The 23970-nt window shown below is 39.9% G+C and overlaps 1 protein-coding gene across 1 annotated transcript in view; it reads left to right on the top strand.

The window, feature by feature from the left end:
* Positions 1–22964, top strand: part of LOC113134336 (potassium voltage-gated channel subfamily B member 2-like) — a 28515-nt gene extending 5551 nt beyond the window's left edge. Inside the window, exon 2 of the mRNA XM_026313661.1 lies at positions 20835–22964. Coding sequence (XP_026169446.1) covers positions 20835–22724 — 1890 coding nt within the window. The 3' untranslated portion in view covers positions 22725–22964. The remainder of the gene's footprint in view (positions 1–20834) is intronic.
* The last annotated feature ends 1006 nt before the right edge of the window (positions 22965–23970 follow it).

Raw genomic sequence — 23970 nt, 5'->3', positions numbered from 1 at the left:
TTATTAGGCCTGAGCCCACTGAAAGTGCAGGCAAGGGCCTATTGTTATTGCTCAATGAGCCAGGAGTGGAAAACTGCAAGGGGTCGTCCAAGGTAGCATAGAGGACTGACCCATACCCCACCATGATGTGGGACTGCGCGAGACCTTTTCGAAAATATACATATTATGATTGACAGGTGGCCATGGGCCTGGAAATCGTTAGGAATATTCTTATTATAATTTTTCTGCGCTTTAAACTCAAATTTGACCCCCTGAACATATTCAAAAACTCACAAAAATTTGCAGCCAAGTCAGAATCATGAAAAAATTTTGTTTTTTAAAGGTTTCATACATGACCTCAAAACAATGGCTCCACAGCGCCCCCGAGAAAGTCAAAATACATTGGGCCTATGGGAGGCCGACCCCCATTTTTTTCATCATACACTCACCAAACTTGGAACACCTCTTGTTCCTTTCGGGGCAAGCAAAAAAGCTGATGATGTCAAGATCGTATGACCAACAGGAAGTCCACCAGTCTGGATTTGATCTAAAGGTCATTGGGTTCGCCGTTTTTGCTCACCTCGTACCCTTTTGAACTTGTCCTAGAGATTTTGAGCGATTGAGCTCATTTTTATCCAAAAGTTATCCAAATTTTTTTGCTCACATTCATAGTTTTCCTTTGATGCCGCCGTCCATTCGACGTACGTTTTTTGGCTTGCCAACAACTCTTCAACTTGTAATAACTCACACACATTGTCGGATTTGAATTGGGCCAAATGATGAATTGTAGTTCCTGCCACCCTGAACCCATTTCATTAAACTAAATCAAAATAGCCCCAATAGCGCCCCCTGTATAACAATTTGAAAATTGCCATTCAAACCAAAACATTTACTTTGTCAGAACTGTACCAGATTTAGCACAGACATCCTTTAGGGCATGCTTATCAAAAAAGCCAATCGTAGCCATGCCCTATTTTCAACGCTGTTGCCTTGGCGATGACCAAATTCATTTCCAATGGGAATTTTGCAAAATGTCCAGTTTTTGCACACCTCACACCGCACACCTACGTGAGCGAACTAGGGCATTTGACCAAATGAGCTGATTCTTGTTCAGCATCATCTAGACATGTGGGGCAGCTAAAGTTACCCAAATTTTTTGGCTAACTTTCACGGTTTTCCCTTGCCAGACCCCAGACCTATTTATTTGCCAACTTCACATTGTGATAACTCACAAACGCATGGTCAGATTTCAATCGGACCAACTGATGAATTGTAGACCCCACCGGCCTGAACCCATGTGACTAAAGAAAACCACAATAGGTGGAATAGCGCCCTCTATGTACTTACACTTACTTTGTCAGAACTGTACCAAATTTGGCACAAGCATCCTTCAGGGCATCCTCATCAAAAAAGCCAATTGGACCATGCCCTAATTTCCATGGCGGGGCGCACAGGGTGGGCACTCGGGGGGAGGCGGTTCGCTGGGGGGACGCGATTCGCTCGTGGCGAGGGCTATATTTATTATTATTATTAATGCATTATTAATGCGTTAGGACAAGCCCATAAGCCAGCCGTCACACTGAACAAGCAAAATCATCTTATTTAGATCACCTATATGTGATTATAAAATTTATTTGTGACAGTGGCTGCTAAAATGTACATTAGATTTTGGAAAGCTCTTCCTGTTTCACCTTTGGCATTGTAGTATTGGTTTGTGTGAAAGTATTTTCATAAAATTATGGGATTAGTGTGACTGCCTTATTAAACTGTGTCAATGTTGCAATAAAATAAGGCTGTAAATCTAGCATTTTTAAAAATTATGTTATATTATACATAAATTTGTACACATGGTTTAAAAAAAAAGAAGCTGGCCAGTGCTCCTCCAGCTGTTCGGCTTCTTCATCTGTACATACATCTGTTCTTGCACTTAATAATACAAAGCTGTGGTTAAAGGCTACAGGTCTGTATTCATTCAGTCTACTAATGGGGGGCTTCTTAGGAACTGGGATGTTGGTGAAGTGTCTTAAGCAGACGAAGTTATGTGTGAAAATGGGGACCAGATTAATTAGTAATCATTTCAATACTTTTCATTTAAAATTCATTGTGAGCTCTTTATTGAAATTTAAGACACAAGTCAACAATGAGTCACTGTGCCTGTATAAAATGTCTCTTTCACTGTTATCACCAGCAGAAAAGATGACGTGGTTGTTCTCTGCTGCAAAGCTTATCCTTCTTCTGCAATTCTTTTATTGACAAGTGGGTTCATGTCAAACTGATTGTGTGAGTGTATCACAGCTAACAAACTGCCAGTGGCTTTTTGGCTTGTTTATGTCTTTGCTGCTTTGTTTGCCTTCAGTGATTTCTTGCATCTGGTTAATATTATTATTATTAAATCTAGAGGTTGAGTCATGGCAACTGGACTTTCAGTTCTGTAAGGCTGAAACATTTCGTCACCCATCCAAGTGGCTTCATCAGTCTGAGAAAGGGTGGCCTGGAACCTCCAAATTTATTTCCTAGGTTAGTTTCACTCCACCCTTAGTCCAATAGGCTCAAATCAATTCAGCCTATAACAGAAAAAAAAGTAACTTCTCTCTTGGAAGATCAAAAGACATAAGAGAAGCTAAAAAAAAAAAAAAAAAAATAGGGACCCCACCAGCACCTACAAGAAAAAGGTGATTGACTGATTGACTGTTTAAAATAACTGGAAATGAACCAGGCCTTGGACAGAACCACGTACTACAGACTGTATCCAGGGGAGACCACCCCCTGCCTGTATGGGCTCCCTAAGATACACAGAGAAGGAGCCCCCCAGGCCCATTGTCAGCAGCATAAACTCAGTGACATATAACATTGCCAAATACCTTTCCACCATCTTAGCACCACTGGTAGGCCACACAGACCTGAGCTGAAATTTACAGACAGAAACATGGGTGCGCCATGGGCTACCCTGTGTTACCCATCGTTGCCAATCTGTACATGGAAGAAGTAGAAAAGAAAGCTCTCAGCTCCTTCACAGGAACAGCACCAACCCATTGGTTCAGATATGTGGATGACACCTGGGTAAAAATCAAAACCCAGGAAGTTCAAGTCTTCACAGATCACATCAATGCAGTAGACGCAAACATCAAATTCACCAGATAGGGCACCAAAGAGAACAGGCTAGACTTTTTGGACTGTGAGGTCGTCATCGGGTCTGATGGGAATCTAGAGATAGAAGTATACAGGAAACCCACACACACAGACCAATACCTTCTTTTTGACTCCCATCACCCACTGTAACACAAACTGGGAGTCATCAGGACTTTATACTACAGAGCAAATAACATCCCTACCTCTAGGGAGGCCAAGAGAAAGGAGGGCACTCACTTGACTTGAGACAGCCCTCAAAACCTGTGGCTACCCCAAGTGGGCTTTCAACAAGGTAACATCCACATCAGGCAAAAAAACATGAGACACAGCTGAGCCTCAAGATCCAAAGAGGAAGATCCTGGTCATTCCCTATGTAGCAGGGGTTTGTGAGAGGCTTAAACAGATTTTTGGGAAACATCAGCTACCAGTCGACTTCACACACACCAACACACTGAGACAGAGACTGGGTCACCCTAAAGACCAGATACCAAAACAAAAGAGGAGCAATGTGGTGTATGCTATACAGTGTAAGGACGAATGCTCAGAACTATACATTGGAGAAACCAAACAACCACTCAATAGGAGGATGGCCCAGCACAGGAGGAGCAGCTCCTCAGGACCACAGTCAGCTGTGCACCTCCATTTAGAGGAAACAGGACACTCTTTTGAAGACAGTGAGGTACACATTTTGGACAGAGAAGATAGATGGTTTGAAAGACGAGTCAGAGAAGCCATCTATGTCCAAGTGGAGAAACCCTCTCAACAGGGCTGGAGGACTCAGACATAATCTATCTTCAATCTCCTAGGCTGCCCTTTCATCTCTTCCCAGCAAATGAAGGAACAAATCCATTGTTTCTCAGGAAGGACAGACTCTGCAGACAGTTGGAGAATCATAAGTAGTCCACCATTAGATCCTAACGACCCTCACCTGAGCTCACTCCTTTGTTCACTTAACAAGTCAATTCAGACTAGGTGTGAAGTGAAACCAACTCAGGGGCGTGGGTCTAACGACTCTCCCCTGATTTGCTTAGGTCACTTAGTGAGCCTATTGGACTAAGGGTGGAGTGAAACTAACCTAGGAAATAAATTTGGAGGTTCCAGTCCAGCCTTTCTCAGACTGATGAAGCCACTTGGATGGGTGGCGTAACATTTCAGCCTTACAGAACTGAAAGTCCAGTTGCCATGACTCAACCTCTAGATAACCTCCCCTGGACGACTGAGAATCTATACAGACATTATGATTAAAGGGGGATATGCAGAAATATAATGTTACACAATTAATTACGCATATTTATGCATGAATGTGTGTATGTATGTATGTATGTATTTATTAGCCCTGATGCTGTTGAGACCAGCTCTACCTTGCATCTTTAGTGACTCCTACTGTTTGTCAGAAAGTCATTTTTTTCAGATTGGACTGAAATGCAGCACTAATTTTATCATCTGTTTTTGTATTGCATTTAAACCTGTTGATGTTCTTTGTTATAATAAATGCCATCCTAACATGTCTTTATTTTATTTTGAAAATGTGCCTATACATTTGTAGGTAATTAGTATAAGGACTTTGTTAATTTGACTGATGAATTGTGTATATATTGGGAAACTTTTAAGTGAGTATGGTAACACATAATGCTACTTTTTTGTTTTGCCATTTGGTTGAGAATTCATGATCCTATTTGTGGATTTGTAGCACTATTGCACTGCCCTTTATCTTTCAGAACATGAAAATGTCAGGAGGTGTGGGGGATTAGGGCTTGTGTGTAAGATTGTCTGCCACTCCCCTGTAGCACAGATTCATCAATATTATTATTGATATGGTACAAATCTTGCTTTCTGTAAAAAAAATTAAATATTCTTTTCTTTTTTTTTTTTTTTACTCAAACGTGATTACTGTCACTATGGCACCAACAGGTCCACAATATTGCAGCTTCCATTGTGGTTTAGTGTAGGTGTTGTAATTATCCTTCCTGGATGGCTTATAACATACCATGTTTGGCTAATTAAAGCCAGTTTGTCACACAGGCCAGGCTTGTCTTTGGAGTAATTACTATAATTCTAACTCTGTCTTTTTGTCTTTATTCTCTCTGCACCTTCCTTCTCTCTCTTTGTGTGTGTGTTTCAGTTTGCAAAAGGCAAGACGGAATACCATGGTGGCATACAGGTCCTAATGATACATAGTTTGTCTTTTTAAATATTGACTCAGGGCTCAACATTTTACATTTAGTCTCAGCTTCTGATGAAGCCACTAAGCAATGAAGCAACTAATATCAAATGCCCTCTGGAGAACAGCTCTTGTTTCCTGTTTGTAATTTACATCTTGGTATTTGGTACAGTTTGCACCTCAAAATAAATGATCATACAAATAGGACAATGCAAAGCCAGCAGTAAACCTATCAAGCATATTTAAAAAGAATGATGATGCTCCAAAAAAGTCCAATCTCAAAAAAAGTGTGTGCCAAGAAATTTTGCAGTGCAGAAGTTATCCACTCCTCTTTGTGCTGTTTAAACTTAAGTGGCCAAGCCCACATGTTGCCCTGAAAACAACAACCCGTGCCTCCAACATCTACTGTGGCTGTGCAGCAGGATCAACAGTGACCAGAGAGCAGATATTTAATTTGGGGATTTGTTGATGCAACTGGGTGCTAAAAAGTCAGCATATATCTTTAACATTGTAAATATCATGTACTTTTCCATTGCTAAAAGAAGGTACATGTCACTATTGTCATTTATTATTAATCAAAGTAAAGTAACCAAAGTAGGACGTGTGGATTAACTAAGGAATGAGTGAATACCAGTGACCTCAGTGTAACAACAGAGAAATATAATAGGACTGGTGAAAGCGGAAGCTTTATGAATGAGCTGATGACCTCTGTAGAAGCAGCAGCTGTCTAGAAGATCTTGTTCCAGAAATACTTGCACATATTGATCAGAGCTCCGGTTTCTCTGCCCAGTTACTACATCCATTTTTTCCATTTCATTCTTTGTCAGTTTCTCTGATGTCCTACTTTGCCATGTGTCCAACATCTTTTTCTCTTCATATACCTCAGAAATGAAGTCATCTTAGGATCAGTGTGAGAGGTTCTATAACAGTAATAATGACTATTAGCAAACACTCCATAGATCTGACTGGGAGAATTAACCAGTGCATGATTTTACGGATGTTTTCTGTTATGAAAGTGCAGAGTAATAATGAGTTTAGAGACTTTTATACCTTACAATTTTCATTTCGACCCTTACATACCCTTTCCCCACACACCTCTTCATTGCTGCATTGTAGGTGATAGTTCAGAGGCAGATATTATATCTCAACAACTTCCTGTTGATATTGGTAGCCCCCAGAGGATGGATCATATTTTTTGTTAAGGTTTAAGTGTTAACAGACAATGCCATGTGTTTTATCAAGATTGTTATTATAATGTTTCTTTTCTTTTAACACTTTTTTCTCACAGTCATTAGTGTTCTGATAAAACATAAGGAGTCATCCTCTATGGACCATGAATGTAGCAGTTGTAATGACTATCCAGTCATTCACTCACCCTGTGAAGAGAGAAAAGGTAGCCCATAGAAAGAAATTTACAGTTGATTTTGTACCAAACTCCAACACTGAGCAGATCTATTACTAAATGTTTTTGAGTTGAGTTGAGCTCAGCTCTCTGTTAGTAAGTCACTATGAGACAGGGTTGAAGTATTATTGATCAGTTAAATGTGGAGCATCCATTAATTCTTCCTCCACTGTACAGCTTCTAAAGCAGCTTAGGTGTTCCTGGTACTACTTTAAATCTGCCCTGGATGTCAAGGTCATAGTGTTTGGCTGCCATTAAGCCATTAAGACATTGCAGGGTGGACAGACTTTGATAAACCTGCCCTCTGCTTCCCTTTGCCCTGTCTCTTTTTGGGCTTCTATTGATCTTGTCTGATTTTGCTTTCACATTTCTATTTTTTTCTTGGTTTCTTTCTTTTGCTTGCCTTAGTAGTTATGTCTGAAACAAGGAACAAAGTCATTCACTATGAATGAGGATTATTATAATTACTTATATAATTATAAGCAGAGGAAATAAGGTTCAGAGTGTAATGCTATAATACTCTGTGTCCTTTGATAGTCCAGATGGCCTCACCAGAATAGCAGACACAATAATATTAAAATAAGAAGTGAGTTGATTCTGGATAAGCATATCAAATTCACAGGTCATATTGTGTATTACTATAGATATTGAAACATAAAATATTTTGCCATCAGTCACAAATGCTTCCTACATTTATGGTATAAGTTAATCTAATTGTTAGAAGAGTTTGTTTTCACCACTTATACATCCATGATGATTTTAATGGATTCACCAAGCTTTTGTAATGACTTACCATCAGTAAAGATGTACCAGCATACACAGAGATTGAGACACAAGAGTCTCACTCTATCCTTTCTATAGATAGTAACACAATCCTATTACAATTATCCTGAAAGGTCCTAGCAAGAGCTGCAGAAAGAAGATTCAGACACACATAGCACATGTTTCAGCTCCCTTATTCAGCTTGAACATCAGAATTCCTCCATTAGAACAGGAGGTCTCGGTGGTGATGTTGAATCCCCTGAGTTATTTTTTAACTGTGAGAAATAGTACTACTTTAGCTTGAAATCAGCAATTGAATAAATAGGGTTCATATATTCTCACTGAATTTAAGGGGTTAATACTAATCTATTTGGTTCAAGTAACATTCAGCAATTTCTAAAATATTCATGCTTTAATGTTTACCGACGCCAGTGGATAATGCTTTATATTGTGTGGACAAATTAGAGCAATACATAAAAGAGGCTCAAGAAAGTTAAAGCATTAGCATACACAATAGTCAGAGAAGGGAATACTGACCTCAATCCAATTCAATTCAATTCAATTTTATTTGTATAGCGCCAAATCACAATACAAATCATCTCAAGGCACTTTACAAAAACTAAAACTAAAAACCCAACAATTCCCTTATGAGCAAGCACTTGGCGACAGTGGAGAGGAAAAAACTCCCTTTAACGGAAGAAAAAAACCTCCAGCAGAACCGGGCTCAGTTTGGGCGGCCATCTGCCTCGACCGGTTGGGGTGAGTGGTTAGAGCAGAGAGAAAAGAACAGCAACAATAAACAACAAATAGACACTGCAGGTTGGTGGGGCCAGTAACTGCACATCAGCGATATACAGCTCCAGGACCAGGGACACCTGCAGAAGGTACAGAGAGAACAGAGAGAGAGGGAGAGAGCATAAACTAGGGGAGAGAGAGAGCACAAGGTTAGTAACATTCAATGGTGGAATATACATGAGGTGGGAGGAGAGAAGAGAGGGGAGGGGAAGGGGGGGGCTCAGTGCACCGATGGTCCTCGGGCAGTCTAGGCCTATAGCAGCATAACTAAGGGATGGTTCAGGGTTGCCTGAAGCCAGCCCTAACTATATGCTTTGTCAAAGAAGAAGGTTTTAAGTCTAGCCTTAAAAGTATAGAGAGTGTCTGCCTCCTGAACCCAGGCTGGGAGCTGGTTCCATAGGAGAGGAGCTTGATAACTAAAGGCTCTGCCTCCCATTCTGCTTTTGGAAACTCTGGGAACCACAAGTAGACCTGCACTCTGAGAGCGAAGTGGTCGATTGGGATAATATGGTACTGTGAGGTCTTTAAGGTATGAAGGAGCTTGATTATGAAGGGATTTGTATGTGAGGAGAAGGATTTTAATTTCTATTCTATATTTTATAGGGAGCCAATGAAGAGAAGCCAATATAGGAGAAATATGATCTCTCTTGCTAGTTCCTATCAGGACCCTGGCTGCGGCATTCTGGATTAATTGGAGGCTTTTTATGGAGATATTGGGACATCCAGATAATAATGAGTTACAGTAATCTAGCCTTGAGATAACAAATGCATGGACTAGTTTTTCAGCATCATTTTGAGACAGGATGTTCATAATTTTGGAAATGTTGCGCAGGTGAAAGAATGCAGTTCTAGAGATTTGGTTTATGTGTGAGTTAAAGGACATGTCCTGGTCAAAAATAACTCCAAGGTTTTTTACAGTAGTGCTGGAGGCCAGGGTTATGCCATCTAGAGTAGCTATAATTTTAGAAAAGTTATTTCTGAGATTTTTTGGCCCAAATATAATGACTTCTGTTTTCTCCGAGTTTAAAAGTAAAAAGTTACTGGTCATCCAGGCCTTTATGTCAGTTAGACAGGCTTGAAGTCTGGTTAACTGGCTTGTGTTAACAGGTTTAATAGATAGATAAAACTGAGTGTCATCTGCATAGCAGTGGTAATTAATAGAGTGCTTCCTAATGACATATCCTAAAGGAAGCATGTACAGGGTGAACAGAATCGGTCCTAGCACGGAGCCCTGTGGAACTCCATAACTAACTTTTGTTCGTGTGGAAGGTTCATCATGGACATGAACAAACTGGAATCTGTCCGATAAATAGGATTGGAACCACTTTAACGCTGTTCCTCTGATACCAATAACATGCTCCAGTCTCTGTAATAAGATGTTGTGGTCAATGGTGTCGAATGCTGCACTAAGGTCTAGGAGGACAAGTATCGAAACAAGGCCATTATCTGAGGCTAAGAGAAGATCGTTGGTAACTTTCAACAGTGCTGTTTCTGTACTATGATGTGCTCTAAATCCTGATTGAAAATCTTCAAATAGTTCATTCCTGTGTAAGTGGTCTGATAGCTGCTTAGCAACAGCTTTTTCTAGGATTTTAGAAATATATGGCAGGTTGGATATTGGTCTATAATTAGCCAAGACTCCTGGATCAAGACTAGGCTTTTTGAGTAAAGGTTTGATTACTGCAGTCTTAAAGGCCTGTGGTACGTAGCCTGATACTAGAGATAAATTTACCAAGTCCAATAAAGATGAGTTCATTAATGGCAGGGTGCCTTTAAGCAGTCTAGTCGGGATGGGGTCTAAGAGACACGTTGATGATTTCGATGAAGCAACTACTGATGTAAATTCAGAGAGATCTATGGGAGAGAAGCAGTCTAAACATAACTGAGGTCCTACAGATGATTCAAGAGCTACTGTAGTAGAAGATTCATTTATTGCAGGTATAGGAAGCATCTGCTGAATTTTATCTCTAATAGTTGTGATTTTATTTGTAAAGAAACTCATAAATTCATCACTGCTGAGAGCTAAGGGAACACTGGGCTCAACAGAGCTATGACTTTTTGTCAGCCTGGCTACAGTGCTGAAAATAAACCTGGGATTGTTCTTATTTTCCTCTATTAGTGATGAATAGTATGCAGTTCTGGCTTTACGGAGAGCTTTTTCATATGTTAGTAGACTGTTTTTCCAGGCTAGAAAAATTTCCTCTAAGTTTGTGGAACGCCACTTCCTTTCCAGCCTTCGTGATGCCTGCTTTAAGGTACGAATATGTAAATTATACCATGGGGCTAGTCTTCTCTGATTCACTAACTTCTTTTTCAGAGGGGCTACAGAATCAAGCATTTCACGCAGTGAGGTTACAGCGCTGTCAACAACATGATCAATTTGGTAGGGAGTGGGATTGAAGCAGCTGCCCTCCACTATGTTTATACTTGGCATAGAGGTAAATAAAGATGGAATCATTTTCTTAAATTTATTAACAGCGTTGTCGGATAAACATCTGCTGTAGTGGAATGTTCTTCCAAACGCTGCATGATCCATCATTTTAAATTCAAAAGTTATTAAAGAATGATCTGACAAAACAGGATTTGGGGGAAAAACTATTAGATGTTCCATTTCCATGCCATAGGTCAGAACAAGATCAAGGGTGTGATTGAAACAGTGGGTGGGTTTATTAACATTTTGAATAAAACCAATTGAATCTAATATAGAATTAAATGCAATGCTGAGGCTGTTATTTTCAACATCTACATGAATGTTAAAATCTCCCACTAATTCAATTCAATTCAATTCAATTTTATTTGTATAGCGCCAAATCACAATACAAATCATCTCAAGGCACTTTACAAAAACTAAAACTAAAAACCCAACAATTCCCTTATGAGCAAGTACTTGGCGACAGTGCAGAGGAAAAAACTCCCTTTAACGGAAGAAAAAACCTCCAGCAGAACCGGGCTCAGTTTGGGCGGCAATCTGCCTCGACCGGTTGGGGTGAGTGGATAGAGCAGAGAGAAAAGAACAGCAACAATAAACAACAAATAGACACTGCAGGTTGGTGGGACCAGTAACTGCACATCAGCGATATACAGCTCCAGGACCAGGGACACCTGCAGAAGGTACAGAGAGAACAGAGAGAGAGGGAGAGAGCACAAACTAGGGGAGAGAGAGAACACAAGGTTAGTAAGATTCAGTGCTGGAATATACATGAGGTGGGAGGAGAGAAGAGAGGGGAGGGGAAGGGGGGGGCTCAGTGCACCGATGGTCCACTATAATAACTTTATCTGATCTAAGCACTAGATCAGACAGAAAGTCAGGGAATTCGGTTAAAAACTTTGAGTAAGGGACAGGTGGACGGTACACAATAACAAGTAGAACTGGTTTTTGTGTTTTCCTATTTGGATGTGAGAGACTAAGAGTGAGGCTCTCAAATGAGTTAAAATTGTTCTGAGGATGAAAGTTTAATAATAAGTTTGAGTGGAAGATTGCAGCTACTCCTCCACCTCAACCTGTGCTTCGAGGAACATGATAATTTTTATGACTGAGGGGGGTTGATTCATTTGGACTGACATATTCATCCTGCTGTGACTCGATGTTGCCGCTCTGGCCCCAGGAATACATTTGATTTTTATTATGGTCGCTGGTGTCTCTAGCTTCACATTTCTGACTATGGAATCACCAATTATCAGAGTCGGTTTCTCAGCGTGTGTGTTGCTGAGCGGGGAAAATCTATTAGAAACATGAACAAGCAGGTGATGAGCCGAGGGCTTCTGCTTAGGAGTATGTTTCCGTCGGACCGTCACCCAAGATAATTCTCCAGGCTGCTCCGGAGCTGCTCTTGGACTGCTAACAGACCCTGAGCCTGAGCTTCATGGCTCCACACCTGCTAACAGGGCTAGGCTAGCTGGATTTTGTTCAAAGGTGCGGAGCAGCTCTTCCAAATCAGTGATCCTCGCCTCCAAAGCTAGCAGAACCTTACACTTATTAGAGGTATCATTATCACTAAAGGAGGCAGAGGAATAACTAAACATGTGGCACAACGAGCAGGAGAGAGGGAGAGGGAGAAGCCATGCTACTAGCTAGCTAAGCTAACTGGTAGGCTAACGAGTGCTAAATCTGGAAATAGCAATAAGTACTGGTCAAAATAGAAAGGTACTTGACTATTACTGGAATGTGTAGTGGTTAATGAATTTAGTTTTTTTTAGGTGTGTTAGACTTGCTAATCTGTAGACAAACTATACAGCACACACAGCACAACATGCTTTTAAAGAAATAAAATGAAAAAGAAAGAAAAAATCATATTCTGTTTGTTAAGCCAGATTCCCTTAAGAAATGCAATAAGGTCATTTGTTTAAGTCAGTCGGTCATCTCGAGCATGGGCATTTACATTAACCTTACCATAAGACTTGTGGGATGTTGTAACTAGTAATATAATTGGAGACACAGCTAATCAGAATGAACTTCCTCCAGTTCTCTGATTGGTTGATTTTGTGGCACAAAAAATGATTATCATTATAATTATCGGAACTGCATTATCCATCCAACATTAGTTATCCACTTCATCTATTAAATCCAAATCTTTAATGTAAGTAATGAAAGCACTCCAAATTTTGTCAAATACATGCTGTTCAGCCTTTAATATGTAGATTATCTTTTCTAATGGAAGGCTTGACAACATCTGCCTTATCCAGTATTTGGTCTGTGCATCTTTGTCCACAACAGAGCTACACATTTTTTGGCATAAAGCAAGCTGAGGTCTATAAATACTTATATAATTATAAATATATGTATAAATGCTTTACTATAATTTTATTTCTCTGGATATAAGCCCAATAGGGTCCAGTAAAATTTGTTTTGAAATGATCTTTTTAATTATGACTCTTACCTCTTCCCAAAATAATTTAATCTTATTGCATTGCCAAATACAGTAAAACAAAGTTCCTCTAGCTTTCATGCATTTTGTGCATATGTCTAGTACATTTTTAATATATCTATTTAATTCCATGGGTGTTACATATGTCGGCATTACCCATTTATAATGTATAAGTTTAAGGCGAGTATTTTTAGACATAGCTTAGTAAATACTGCTTTCATCCAAAACTTCGAATTGCAAATCTTCCTTCCATGCACCTCTTAGTCACCCTGCCCCCTTTCTTGCAAATGGCCGACAACACGTAGCTAAATTAAACTAGCTGTTGTTCTTACATTTTAAGAGTTATATTAACGGCCTTGGTGCCGATTAAAGCAAAAGCGTCCCAGTTTTCTATCGGCGCGCTGTAAAATGTGAAACATGACTCCCCTCCCCCTCTAGCATCGAGCGCTGCCTGCCCAGTGTTGTCAAGGCTACATTTACAGTAGGAGTGGGGGCTGCGTTGAATTATTTTTAGTCCCTTCAGTTTCCACAATTTGAACATTGCATCTGCTCTTCCTAATACAAACTGATTACCCCATATATTGAGATAATAAATGTGAGTCTTTTAGAATTTTGTACTTCATACCATTTTGTACTTCATACCATATCTCTAACATATGTCTTACAATTGAGTTTTTAGTTTGTTTCCATTGTTTTTTTTGCTGTATCTGAATATATATATATGAGGGATAAGGTAGGGATAGATTGTGAGATTCCATTTCTATGTGGAGACTCACTTGTTGAAAATTAGAAGATAACAAACCTCAACTCTGTAGCTCAGTAATACCACAATAAGTTTGGACATTTAAGCCTCCTCTGTCAAATGGTAAATACAACAAAGACTAATGAAGTCTTGCCCTCCTATTGTTCCATATAAATCTGACAAACATGGTTTTGATTTTTGAGAACAAATCTGAAGGTGGCAGTAATGGAATATTTTCAAATAAATAAATTTCTGACATTACATAGTTAGCATCAGCAATATTTTCCTGACTTGGCAAAATCTCTACTTCCAAAGTATTTAAACTGCTCAACAACATTAAATTGAGTTACCTCTAAAATTTGCTTCCTTCTTTCATTTGAATTTAGCAGTAATATAGAGGATTTTGTGCTATTTGCCCTATATCCTGAGGTAACTTGAAACATTTTAATTAGCTGTAATACAACTGGGATGTTATGACTTAAATTTGACATGAATAGAATGACATCATCAGCATACAAGTATATTTTATGTTCTGTCAGTCCTATTGTTATTCCAAAAAAATGCTGATGTGAACGTATTCTGATTGCGAGAGTTTCAGTTGCCATTGTGAACAACAAAGGAGTGTCGGCAACCCTGTCGGCATCCTTTACTAATTTTTAGTCAAGATTTCTGCAGTCGTGTTTTTGTATATTGCTTTAACCCATTTTATGAATTCATCTCCAATTCCAAATCTTTTTAAAAGATAGGACACTTGCCTCCACCCGTTCCAACCTGTTTGCACACGTCTCTTCACTTCTTTTCCACACTCTCCGTTGCTCTGGATTGTTAACCCTAGGTACTTCCACCTTCTTCACCTCTAACTCCCTGTAAGCTCACAGTTCTACTTGAGTCCTGACTCATTTACACACATGTACTCTGTTTTACATGTACTCTAAGCTTAATTTCTCTCCTTTCCAGAGCAAACCTCCACCTCTCTAGATTTTCCTCCACCTGCTCCCTGCTCTCACTACCAGATGATAATGTCATCTGCAAACATCATGGTCCACGAAGATTCCTGTCTAACCTCATCTGTCAGCTTGTCCATCACCACAGCAAACAAGAAAGGGCTCAAAGCCAATCCTTGGTGCAGTCCCACCTCCACCTTGAACTCCTCTGTCCCCCCCACAGCACACCTCACCACTGTCTTACAGCTCTTATACATGTCCTGCACCACTCAAACATACTTCTCTGCCACTCCAGACTTCCTCATACAAAACCACAGCTCTTCTCTCGGCACCCTGTCATACGCTTTTTCCAAATCTACAAAGACACAATGCAGCTCTTTCTAGCCTTCTCTGTACTTCTCCATCAGCATTCTCAAAGCAAATATTGCATCTGTGGTACTTTTTCTTGGCATGAAACCATACTGCTGCTCACAAATGCTCACTTCTGACCTCAGCCTAGCCTCCATTACTCTTTCCCATAACTTCATTGTGTGACTCATCAGCTTATTCCTCTGTAGTTTCCACAACTCTGCACGTCTCCCTTGTTCTTAAAAATGGGCACCAGTACACTTCTCCTCCATTCCTCAGGCATCCTCTCACTCTCCAAGATCTTGTTAAGTAGCCCAGACAAAAACTCTACTGCCACCTCTCCTAAACACTTCCATACTTCCACAGGTATATCGTCAGGACCAACTGCCTATCCACTCTTCATCCTCTTCAACGCCTTCCTCACTTCATCCTTACTGATCTTTGCTACTTCCTGCTCCACAACAGTCACCTCTTCTACTCTGTGCTCTCTAACATTTTCCTCATTCATCAACTCTTCAAAGTATTCGTTCCATCTTTCCATCACACTTGTGGCACCTGTCAACACATTTCCATCCCTGTCCTTGATCACCCTAACCTGCTGCACATCCTTCCCATCTCTGTCTCTCTGCCTCGCCAACCTGTACAAATCCACCTCTCCCTCCTTAGTGTCAAACCTATCATACAACTCCTTATATGCCCTTTGTTTGGCCTTTGCCACTTCTAACTTCTCCTTACGCTGCATCTCCCTATATTCCTATCTGTTCTCTTCTGTCCTCCTCCTGAACTTCCTCATTCCTACCCTCCTGAGAACCGAGGAAAATAAGTGACTTCCAATTTCTTCTTTTTTGTAATTTCCTACCTATTTTTGGTAAAAAAAAACATGTTACAATTTAGACTTTTTTAAATTTATTTTTATTTTTAATTTTATAGCATGTCCACTGTAGTGGACCATAGAACCGTTTTTGTGTGAACAAACTGTCCACTACAAGGGACACAAGTCAGTGGGCTAGGTCTCAGGAGGCTACAGCCATTTCCATCCTTTTTGCCAATTTCTACTGGTACCCTGTAGGTCCACAGCACCGGTGGCAGTCGTTAACCCGGGCTGCGGCCAATCCGGTGTGGAAGTCATATGTGTGATTCGCATGTTTGATTTGGTTTAAATTTTACATCGGATGCCCTTCCTGACACAACCCTCTGCATTTACCTGGACTTGGGATGGACACATGAAGACACTGGATTGTGCCCCCTTGTGGTTGCATTTATTTGGAGATCATCTGGTCCTGCCCTTTTTCCTGACTTCATGCTGTCAATAGCGTTCCCTATTTCTTCTTTGCTAATTTCCCTCTCTAGACATTCTTTATGTTATTCTGGGAGATGAGGTTTAGGCAGTTCATCAAAAAACCTATTTAGATTTTGTGAATTAATCTCATTTTTGTATCATATAGTTCTTTATAGTAACTAAATGCATCATTCAGTTCTATAGAATCCACCACAACCTTTCCATTGGTTATAACAGTTGTGATTAATGTTTTGGCCTCCAATTGTTTAATCTGCCATGCTAGTAATTTACCAGATATATCTCCTTGTTCAAAGAATGATTGCTTTAGTCTCATAAGACTGGAGACAGCTCTAAAAACAGACAACGTATCATATTCAGCCCTCAAAATCAGTAACTTGCTTTGCATTTGTGGGTCAGTGTTCTCATAAACCTTTCCCTGAAGAGTCTTAATTTTATGTTTGAATTGTATTCTCTCCTGCCCTCCTCTCCTCTCAAAAAATTTCTTTTGATTTTGAACCTGTGTAACTAATAATATGCTCTCTGAGGAATGCTTTAAATGTTTCCCACTTTGTACATGCTGAGGTTTGTGTTAGTATTCATTTCAATAATCTCTTTTATCTGTTTTTCTATATATTTTACAAATTCTTCATCTTGTAACCATTTATGCTGAAAATGCCATCTAGCTGGGTATTTTTTATCCACATACTCTTCGTGAATTCTGGACCTTAATTCTGAAGAAATTAAAAAATAATCAATTCGAGAATATGTCTTGAATATATTTGAGTAACAAGAATGGGCCTTAGCATGCGGTTTCAGCTCTCTCCAAATATCCAACAGATTGTTGGATGTTGATTAAATGATGAATAACTGCTCTGCACTTATTATGTGACTGATCCACTCCAGTGGATCCATATAGGGATTCAATGTACAATTAAAATCCCATGCTATTACGTATAAGCCTGCTAATGTTGAGAGAGTTAGGAACAAATCTACAAAATATTTTAGATCATCTATATTGGGGCCATACAAGTTTACTAAATTTAAATTCTCTGATAATTCAGAGCTTTGAACTATTAAATATCTCGCAAACTTATCTTTAAGTATCTGTTTCACTTGAAATGGGACTGTACTATGGATGAGGGTCACAACACCGCTGGCGTGGGATGAGAATGATGTTGAAAATACACTACCCTGCCATCTCCTCCTTATTGTTGGGATTGCTGTGCAAATCTTTTGCTCTTCATCTTTTTTCAACTTTTTTCTCTTTTTTCCTCTTCTTGTGTCAACTTTCAGCTATATAAACAATGTATATATCAAAGTAGTAGAGATTTTTGTCTTCTTTTTCCAATAGGTGGCCAAACCCACAGAGAGTGGCTGCTCAATCTCTCATTCACTCACATTATAAAAGAGCTCCAGGAGTTCTGGTGAAAAACACAAATGAAGGCTGTTTCTAACTCTAACTCTTTTTGGAATATCTTCACAAAAAGTGGATCCGTCTCTTTGTTGAAGCCTCCTGGCACTGTTAGTAAAATAATTTTTTTATAGGTCTTATAGTTTTTCTGTAGTACTCCATTTTATGAGGTGAAGTTTTCTCAGCTTCTCTATTCTGTGTGTGTAAAGTGCTGTATCACTCACAGCTAAAGTGATCAGGGAGACAGGTAGGAGAGTACTTGGTGTGTCACACCCCCTCCCACTCTGGGCTTAGGTCACCATAGCAACAGCTCACAAAGCAGTAGCAGAGATCAAAGCATGGTTGGTAATTAAGAATGACTGGCTGCCTAATGTCCACTGCTGTTACATATGGTGACCATTCTCAGTTATGTAGAGCAAGTGACTCTGTGGCTGTTTTAAATGTCAGCCATGGTGTAGTCTCCCAGCAGGCCATGTTCGGACTTTCACAATAAAAATCTAGAATCTAGAATCTAGAAAATATTACATTTTTGTAAAGTATAAGGAACATTCAAATTGAGGTCCTGATTCTAGTAAAAGGTCCCAAAGAGTCTCCTGCAGCACTTTGTCTTTTCAAAATAAAAGTCCTGAAATAACATTTTTTCAACAGAAAAGCCCTGAAACAGCAACTCAACATTAAAATGGATGTTGGCTATTGGCATACAGCTTCAGGCACCAAGTGAGGCCATTTTCAATGTCAGCCATGGTTTCTGACATGGTCAGACTTTCACAGTAAAAGTCTACAGTTATTTATAGGAAGATATTACATTTTTTAAAGTACAAGGGATATTCAACATAAACTCCAGATTCTAGTATAAGGTCCCATGAGTTTCCTGCAGCATTTTGTCCTTTCAAAATAATAGCCTTTTTAATAGTATTTTCTCAAAATAAAAGCCCTGAAACAACAACATGATCTTAAAATGGTCGTATACAGCTTCAGGCACCAATTGAGGTCATTTTTAATGTCAGCCATAGTGTCTGCTCCCAGGACATGGTCAGACTTTCACAATAAAAGTTTACAGTTATTTATACGACGATATTGCATTTTTGTAAAGTATAAGGAATATTCAAAATACAGTACAGATAAGTATAAGGTCCCGTGAGTCTCCTGTAGCTCTTTGTCCTTTCAAAATGAAAGCCTTTATATAGCATTTTCTAAAAATAAAAGCCCCCTCGCTACAATTCATAGCTCTCGATTATTCCAACTGCGTCAGGCGATTCAAACATGCTTCAGCTGTTTAGCGGCCAGCGACGCGGTTTGCCTCGAGCTTTTCGCAGCAATCCCAACGCAATTTCTTCAGAAACTGCATCGTCAAATCTTAATAATGTCCTTTTCTAATAGGTGTGTTTCTTGTAAAAACACAATTTTGGAATCTATTTCCTTTAATTTATTCATGACTTGTTTAACTTTTTAAAGTTGTTGTAGACCTCTGCAGTTCCAAGAAACTAATTCAAGAGATACTCCCTGAGACACCTCTAACAAATGATAAAAATAGATTATCTCACAGTATGTAAATAAAAATACAGGGAAACATGGTGAACCTGGATTCTCAAACCCACATCCAACACACTGAACCTGAACTACCCTTTTCCCACTTCCGCGGGATCCCCCTTAAAAACCTCTTGGCTCCCAGAATCACTAAGGACCGCTCCACAGCTAGTGAGGATCAGTCAAACCACCCTTTGTTATTTCTTTAACTGAACACTCACTGTAGCTCTATCTTATAACAGCCATTAACACTCATCTGCAACATATGTAACATATTAACTTTAAATCTATTCAACAAATTTATTTTCCTTTTAAACTAAAATATCCCACATCTAGTACAGTTTTACTGTAAAGTATATATTTGACACGATTTTTATTTCTTCAGTACCAGAGTGTAGCTTCTGAACGCCAATGCACTTTCAAGTGTGACACGTTATTCAGATGTTCTGCTGTTTATTTTAACTCTTGCCAGTGTCCTCCTGGATTTTCTTGATAAATTCCCATGCTTTGATTGGTGTTTTAAAAGTATGGGTCTGTTCTTTGCAAGTTACCAACAGTCTGGCAGGATGAATCACTCCATGTCAGATCCCCACGTCGCGCAGTCCCTGGTGGATTGGGTCGGATTGTGTCCGCACTTGGTGTATTCCAGTGGCCAAGTCAGCATAAAACCTTACTTGCTGGTTCTTGTAGTGAATGTCTTTTTTAGCCCATGCAGTTGCAATGACTGCTTGCTTATCCTTGTAGTTTAGAAATTGCATTAGTGTTCTCGGCAGTGTTGTCAAGTCCTTCTTTGGTCCAATTCTATGTGTTCTTTCAATAATACCTGAGGATTGCAGTCACAGCATCCAGTACCTCTGGGATCCACTTCTCCACAAAGCAGCATGTATCCCGTCCTTCGGCATCCTCCAGCAGGCCCACTAGTCTCGAATTATTTAGTCGGGATCTGGTTTCCAAGTCCACGAGAAAAGCGCTATACAAGTATAAGGCCATTTACCATACATCATAACTCATCATGATGTAATGATTTTTAAACCTGTATTAATAAGTGACAGGCTGTGATACCTGGGAGGGTGGTTTTAGGATATTTATTGGGTTTCAGAAGGAGTGTAATGACAGCTGTTTTCAGTATATATTGGAACTGTAGAGGAAGGTAGGTGTCTACTCTGACTATCATCATCAAGTCATTATGATTCATCTTCTGGGACCACCCAGTAAATATTCTACTTAAAATAAAAATAAAGATGTAAATCGCATGATTCAACAGAGGAAGAATCAGAGGTCATCAGTCAGTTGTTATGATATGCCACCTCTAGCCCATGCAGCTAAATTGGCAAAACAATAATTTGGGGGGCCAGCATTGTGCATGCTCACAATGGATTTGATCCAGGTTCAGTAGCTCTGTATTCTTTTATCTATGTATAGATATAGAATATATATGAAACTAATTCTTAGCTAGTGCAATAACCAACAATCTTGTCTTTCTCTTACAGGTCCTGGCCATGATCTCTATCCTGTTCATCATAATTTCCACAATCTCTTTGTCTCTCAACACCCTGCCAGAACTGCAGGTGGTTGATGAATTTGGTCAGTTCAATGACAACCCAAACTTTGCCCATGTAGAAGCAGTCTGCATTGCCTGGTTCACTATGGAGTACATGCTGCGTCTACTCTCAGCACCCAACAAGTGGAATTTCATCAAAGCACCACTCAACATCATTGATTTGTTGGCTATACTGCCTTACTATGTGACCCTCTGCCTAACTGAGTCTAACAAGAGTGTGATGCAGTTCCAAAATGTTCGCCGTGTGGTTCAGATCTTCCGAATTATGAGGATCCTGAGGATTCTTAAACTGGCTAGGCACTCAACAGGACTTCAGTCTTTAGGCTTCACTTTGCGAAGGAGCTACAATGAGTTGGGTCTGTTGATCCTCTTCTTGGCCATGGGTATTATGATTTTCTCTAGCCTGGTGTTCTTTGCTGAGAAAGATGAGGATGCCACCAAATTCACTAGTATCCCTGCCTCCTTCTGGTGGGCTACCATTACCATGACTACTGTTGGCTATGGAGACATCTACCCACAAACCCTGCTGGGCAAGATTGTTGGAGGGCTATGCTGTATTGCAGGAGTGCTGGTCATTGCTCTTCCCATTCCAATCATTGTCAACAACTTCTCAGAGTTCTACCGGGAGCAGAAGAGGCAGGAGAAGGCCATCAAGAGAAGAGAAGCTCTTGAAAGGGCCAAACGGAGTGGAAGCATCACATCTATTAACCTAAAGGATGCTTTTGCACGTACTATGGAACTTACAGATGTGTTGGTGGATAAAAGAGAGGACAGTAAGTGTTCTGTGGACAATCACTTGTCACCTAGTCACTGGAGCTTCCACAAACACTACTCCAGTACAGAAGTAGATAATCCAGGTATGTCCCAACATTCTTATTACCAGGAGGTGACTCAGCTGGGTTCTCCTGAACGAATCAAGCTCTCATCTACTACCCCTCAACACCCCAGTGCAAAGCAGCTGGAAGATGCTTACAACAAAACAGCAGACATATGGAGGCAGCAAAGCATAGAAAGAAGCTCTCCTCTTTCTAATGCTGAAGGAAGTCAGACAGGGACTAGAGACCTGCGTATCCCCCCACCCTTGGATCTAAGTCAGATCAGCACCATGGAGATGAACAAGGGCCTTGACATCTTCCAGCCAATGACCATTACCAAAGAGGGTTTGTATGAATTTGTGTCCAGTCCCAGAAAAAGTGACAGAGGTGATATGGGTTTGTTGCCACCGACTGTTGAAAGCTTTGGAGTGACCTATAAGAGTGTCTGCAGTTCCTTGGAAGATTATGGCAGTTCACAAAATACAAGAGCCCTCAAGGTTGACTTCATTGGCTCACAAGATGACATGCTTCTGGCAGTAATGACACCTGTGGCAACCCCAGTCTCTGCTGGCACATCCAAGCTTGCTCAACTACTTTCTGATGACATAGTTTCCACACTTTCTCCATCTCCGATCTCTGCAACAGAGGAAACTAAGTCTCCACTGTCAGTCCTGCCATCTCCATCTCTTGCCCAATCTGTCAGTCCAAACAACTCCCAGGGGGGAGGTGAGGCATCAGTGACCAGGAGCTTAGAAGGTGAAGGGCAGCTCACAGGCCTAAGCCACCAAGGAAGGAATCACATGGAGAGGTCTCTTGTCAGCTCAGGCAGTACTGCTATCTCATTGTCATCTAAAGCCAGCCCACGCAACTGCACTCAGGAGCTAGTAACTATGGAAGTAAGGGTAGAAGAAGAAGGAGAGGGAGCAGAACACAGTGAAGAGAAGCAAGAAAACCATATTGTTTTGGATGAAAGACTGACATCGCCCTGCGAAACTATGATGTAAGCTCGAAAGTAGAGAAAGGCTTACAGAGATGCCAAAACACACAGGTTAAGGAAAAGACTGTAAGCAGCAACTTCTCAGATTAAACTGAGTAACAACTATTAACTGGTGTGGACTCTTCACCTGTTGACAAAGACACTGTGTATTAATAGGTGGTGCAGTTTTTCTAAAGGGATACACTCATCATATCCAACAAGATGTTTGGACACTCTTCTGTTTTTTCACAAGCACTTCTGTCCAGAAACAAATACCTCTGCAATGTTGTTCAGTGGCTTTAATAAACTGAGGGACTCTGAGTGAAGTCAACCACCTTTACTATCTGAAACACTCTGTTTCATGTTACTTATTCTTTAAAGACCATACTAATATGCTGCTGAGCAAAGCAGTTGCACTTGTTCTTTTAGGGCTCTGGTGTGACCATAAACAAAGCCTTGTATGAATGAAAATGTTCATGACTATTCTAAAGACTTTTTGTGTACAGAACAACAGATGTAATTTTTTAAAGTTTTCTATGGCTTGCTATTTAGGCACATTGATTTCTTTGGACTAATTAAGCCAAGAAAACCTGGAGTGAAATAATATTTTTTTACATTTGTCAAACCTACTTTTGAAACTGTGCATTTTACAAGACTTGAAGAAATAGTCATGGAATCCAAGAACAAACATAGGCACATGACAGAGGACAAAATGTCATGATCTTCACTCAACATGTGTCAACTCTAACCTGAACACTGATACTATATTTGTCTCATTACTTCAACAAAATATATTGTTTTAGGCATGTTTTTATTTAAATCTCATCCTTCCTTTTTCTAAACATTTGGAATATGGGTCTTGAATTTGAAACTGGGAATAGAATGTGGATGTAAAAACTATTGTATTCACTGTTAGTCCACTGTCTGTACTCACATACAAAAAAATAAATAAATAAAAAAAATAAAATAGGGAGACATGAAATTAGCAGATATATCAACACACTCATCATTTGTGTGTGTCACCACGCATTTCTATACTCACACACACTTTCTACACAGTGTTAAAAAGAGACTGTGGACACCTGTTTAATGGTGCAATCACGCAGCCCTCCACAGCCAAGGAATATCAAGTGTGCATGTGGTATTAGTGTTGACACAGGAAGCTCCCAAACACTTAATGCATTTTAGACTCTAAGACCTCTATATTCTCTATAGTCTCTATAATCTAACCAATTGACTTGAGTATGTTATTAGAACAGCTAAAAAAGATGGAT

This window comes from Mastacembelus armatus, chromosome 17 (genome assembly GCF_900324485.2).
Source record: "Mastacembelus armatus chromosome 17, fMasArm1.2, whole genome shotgun sequence".
Lineage (NCBI taxonomy): Eukaryota > Metazoa > Chordata > Actinopteri > Synbranchiformes > Mastacembelidae > Mastacembelus > Mastacembelus armatus.
The sequence above is the reverse complement of the archived record's forward strand: the minus strand, read 5'-3'. Positions and strand labels throughout refer to the sequence as shown.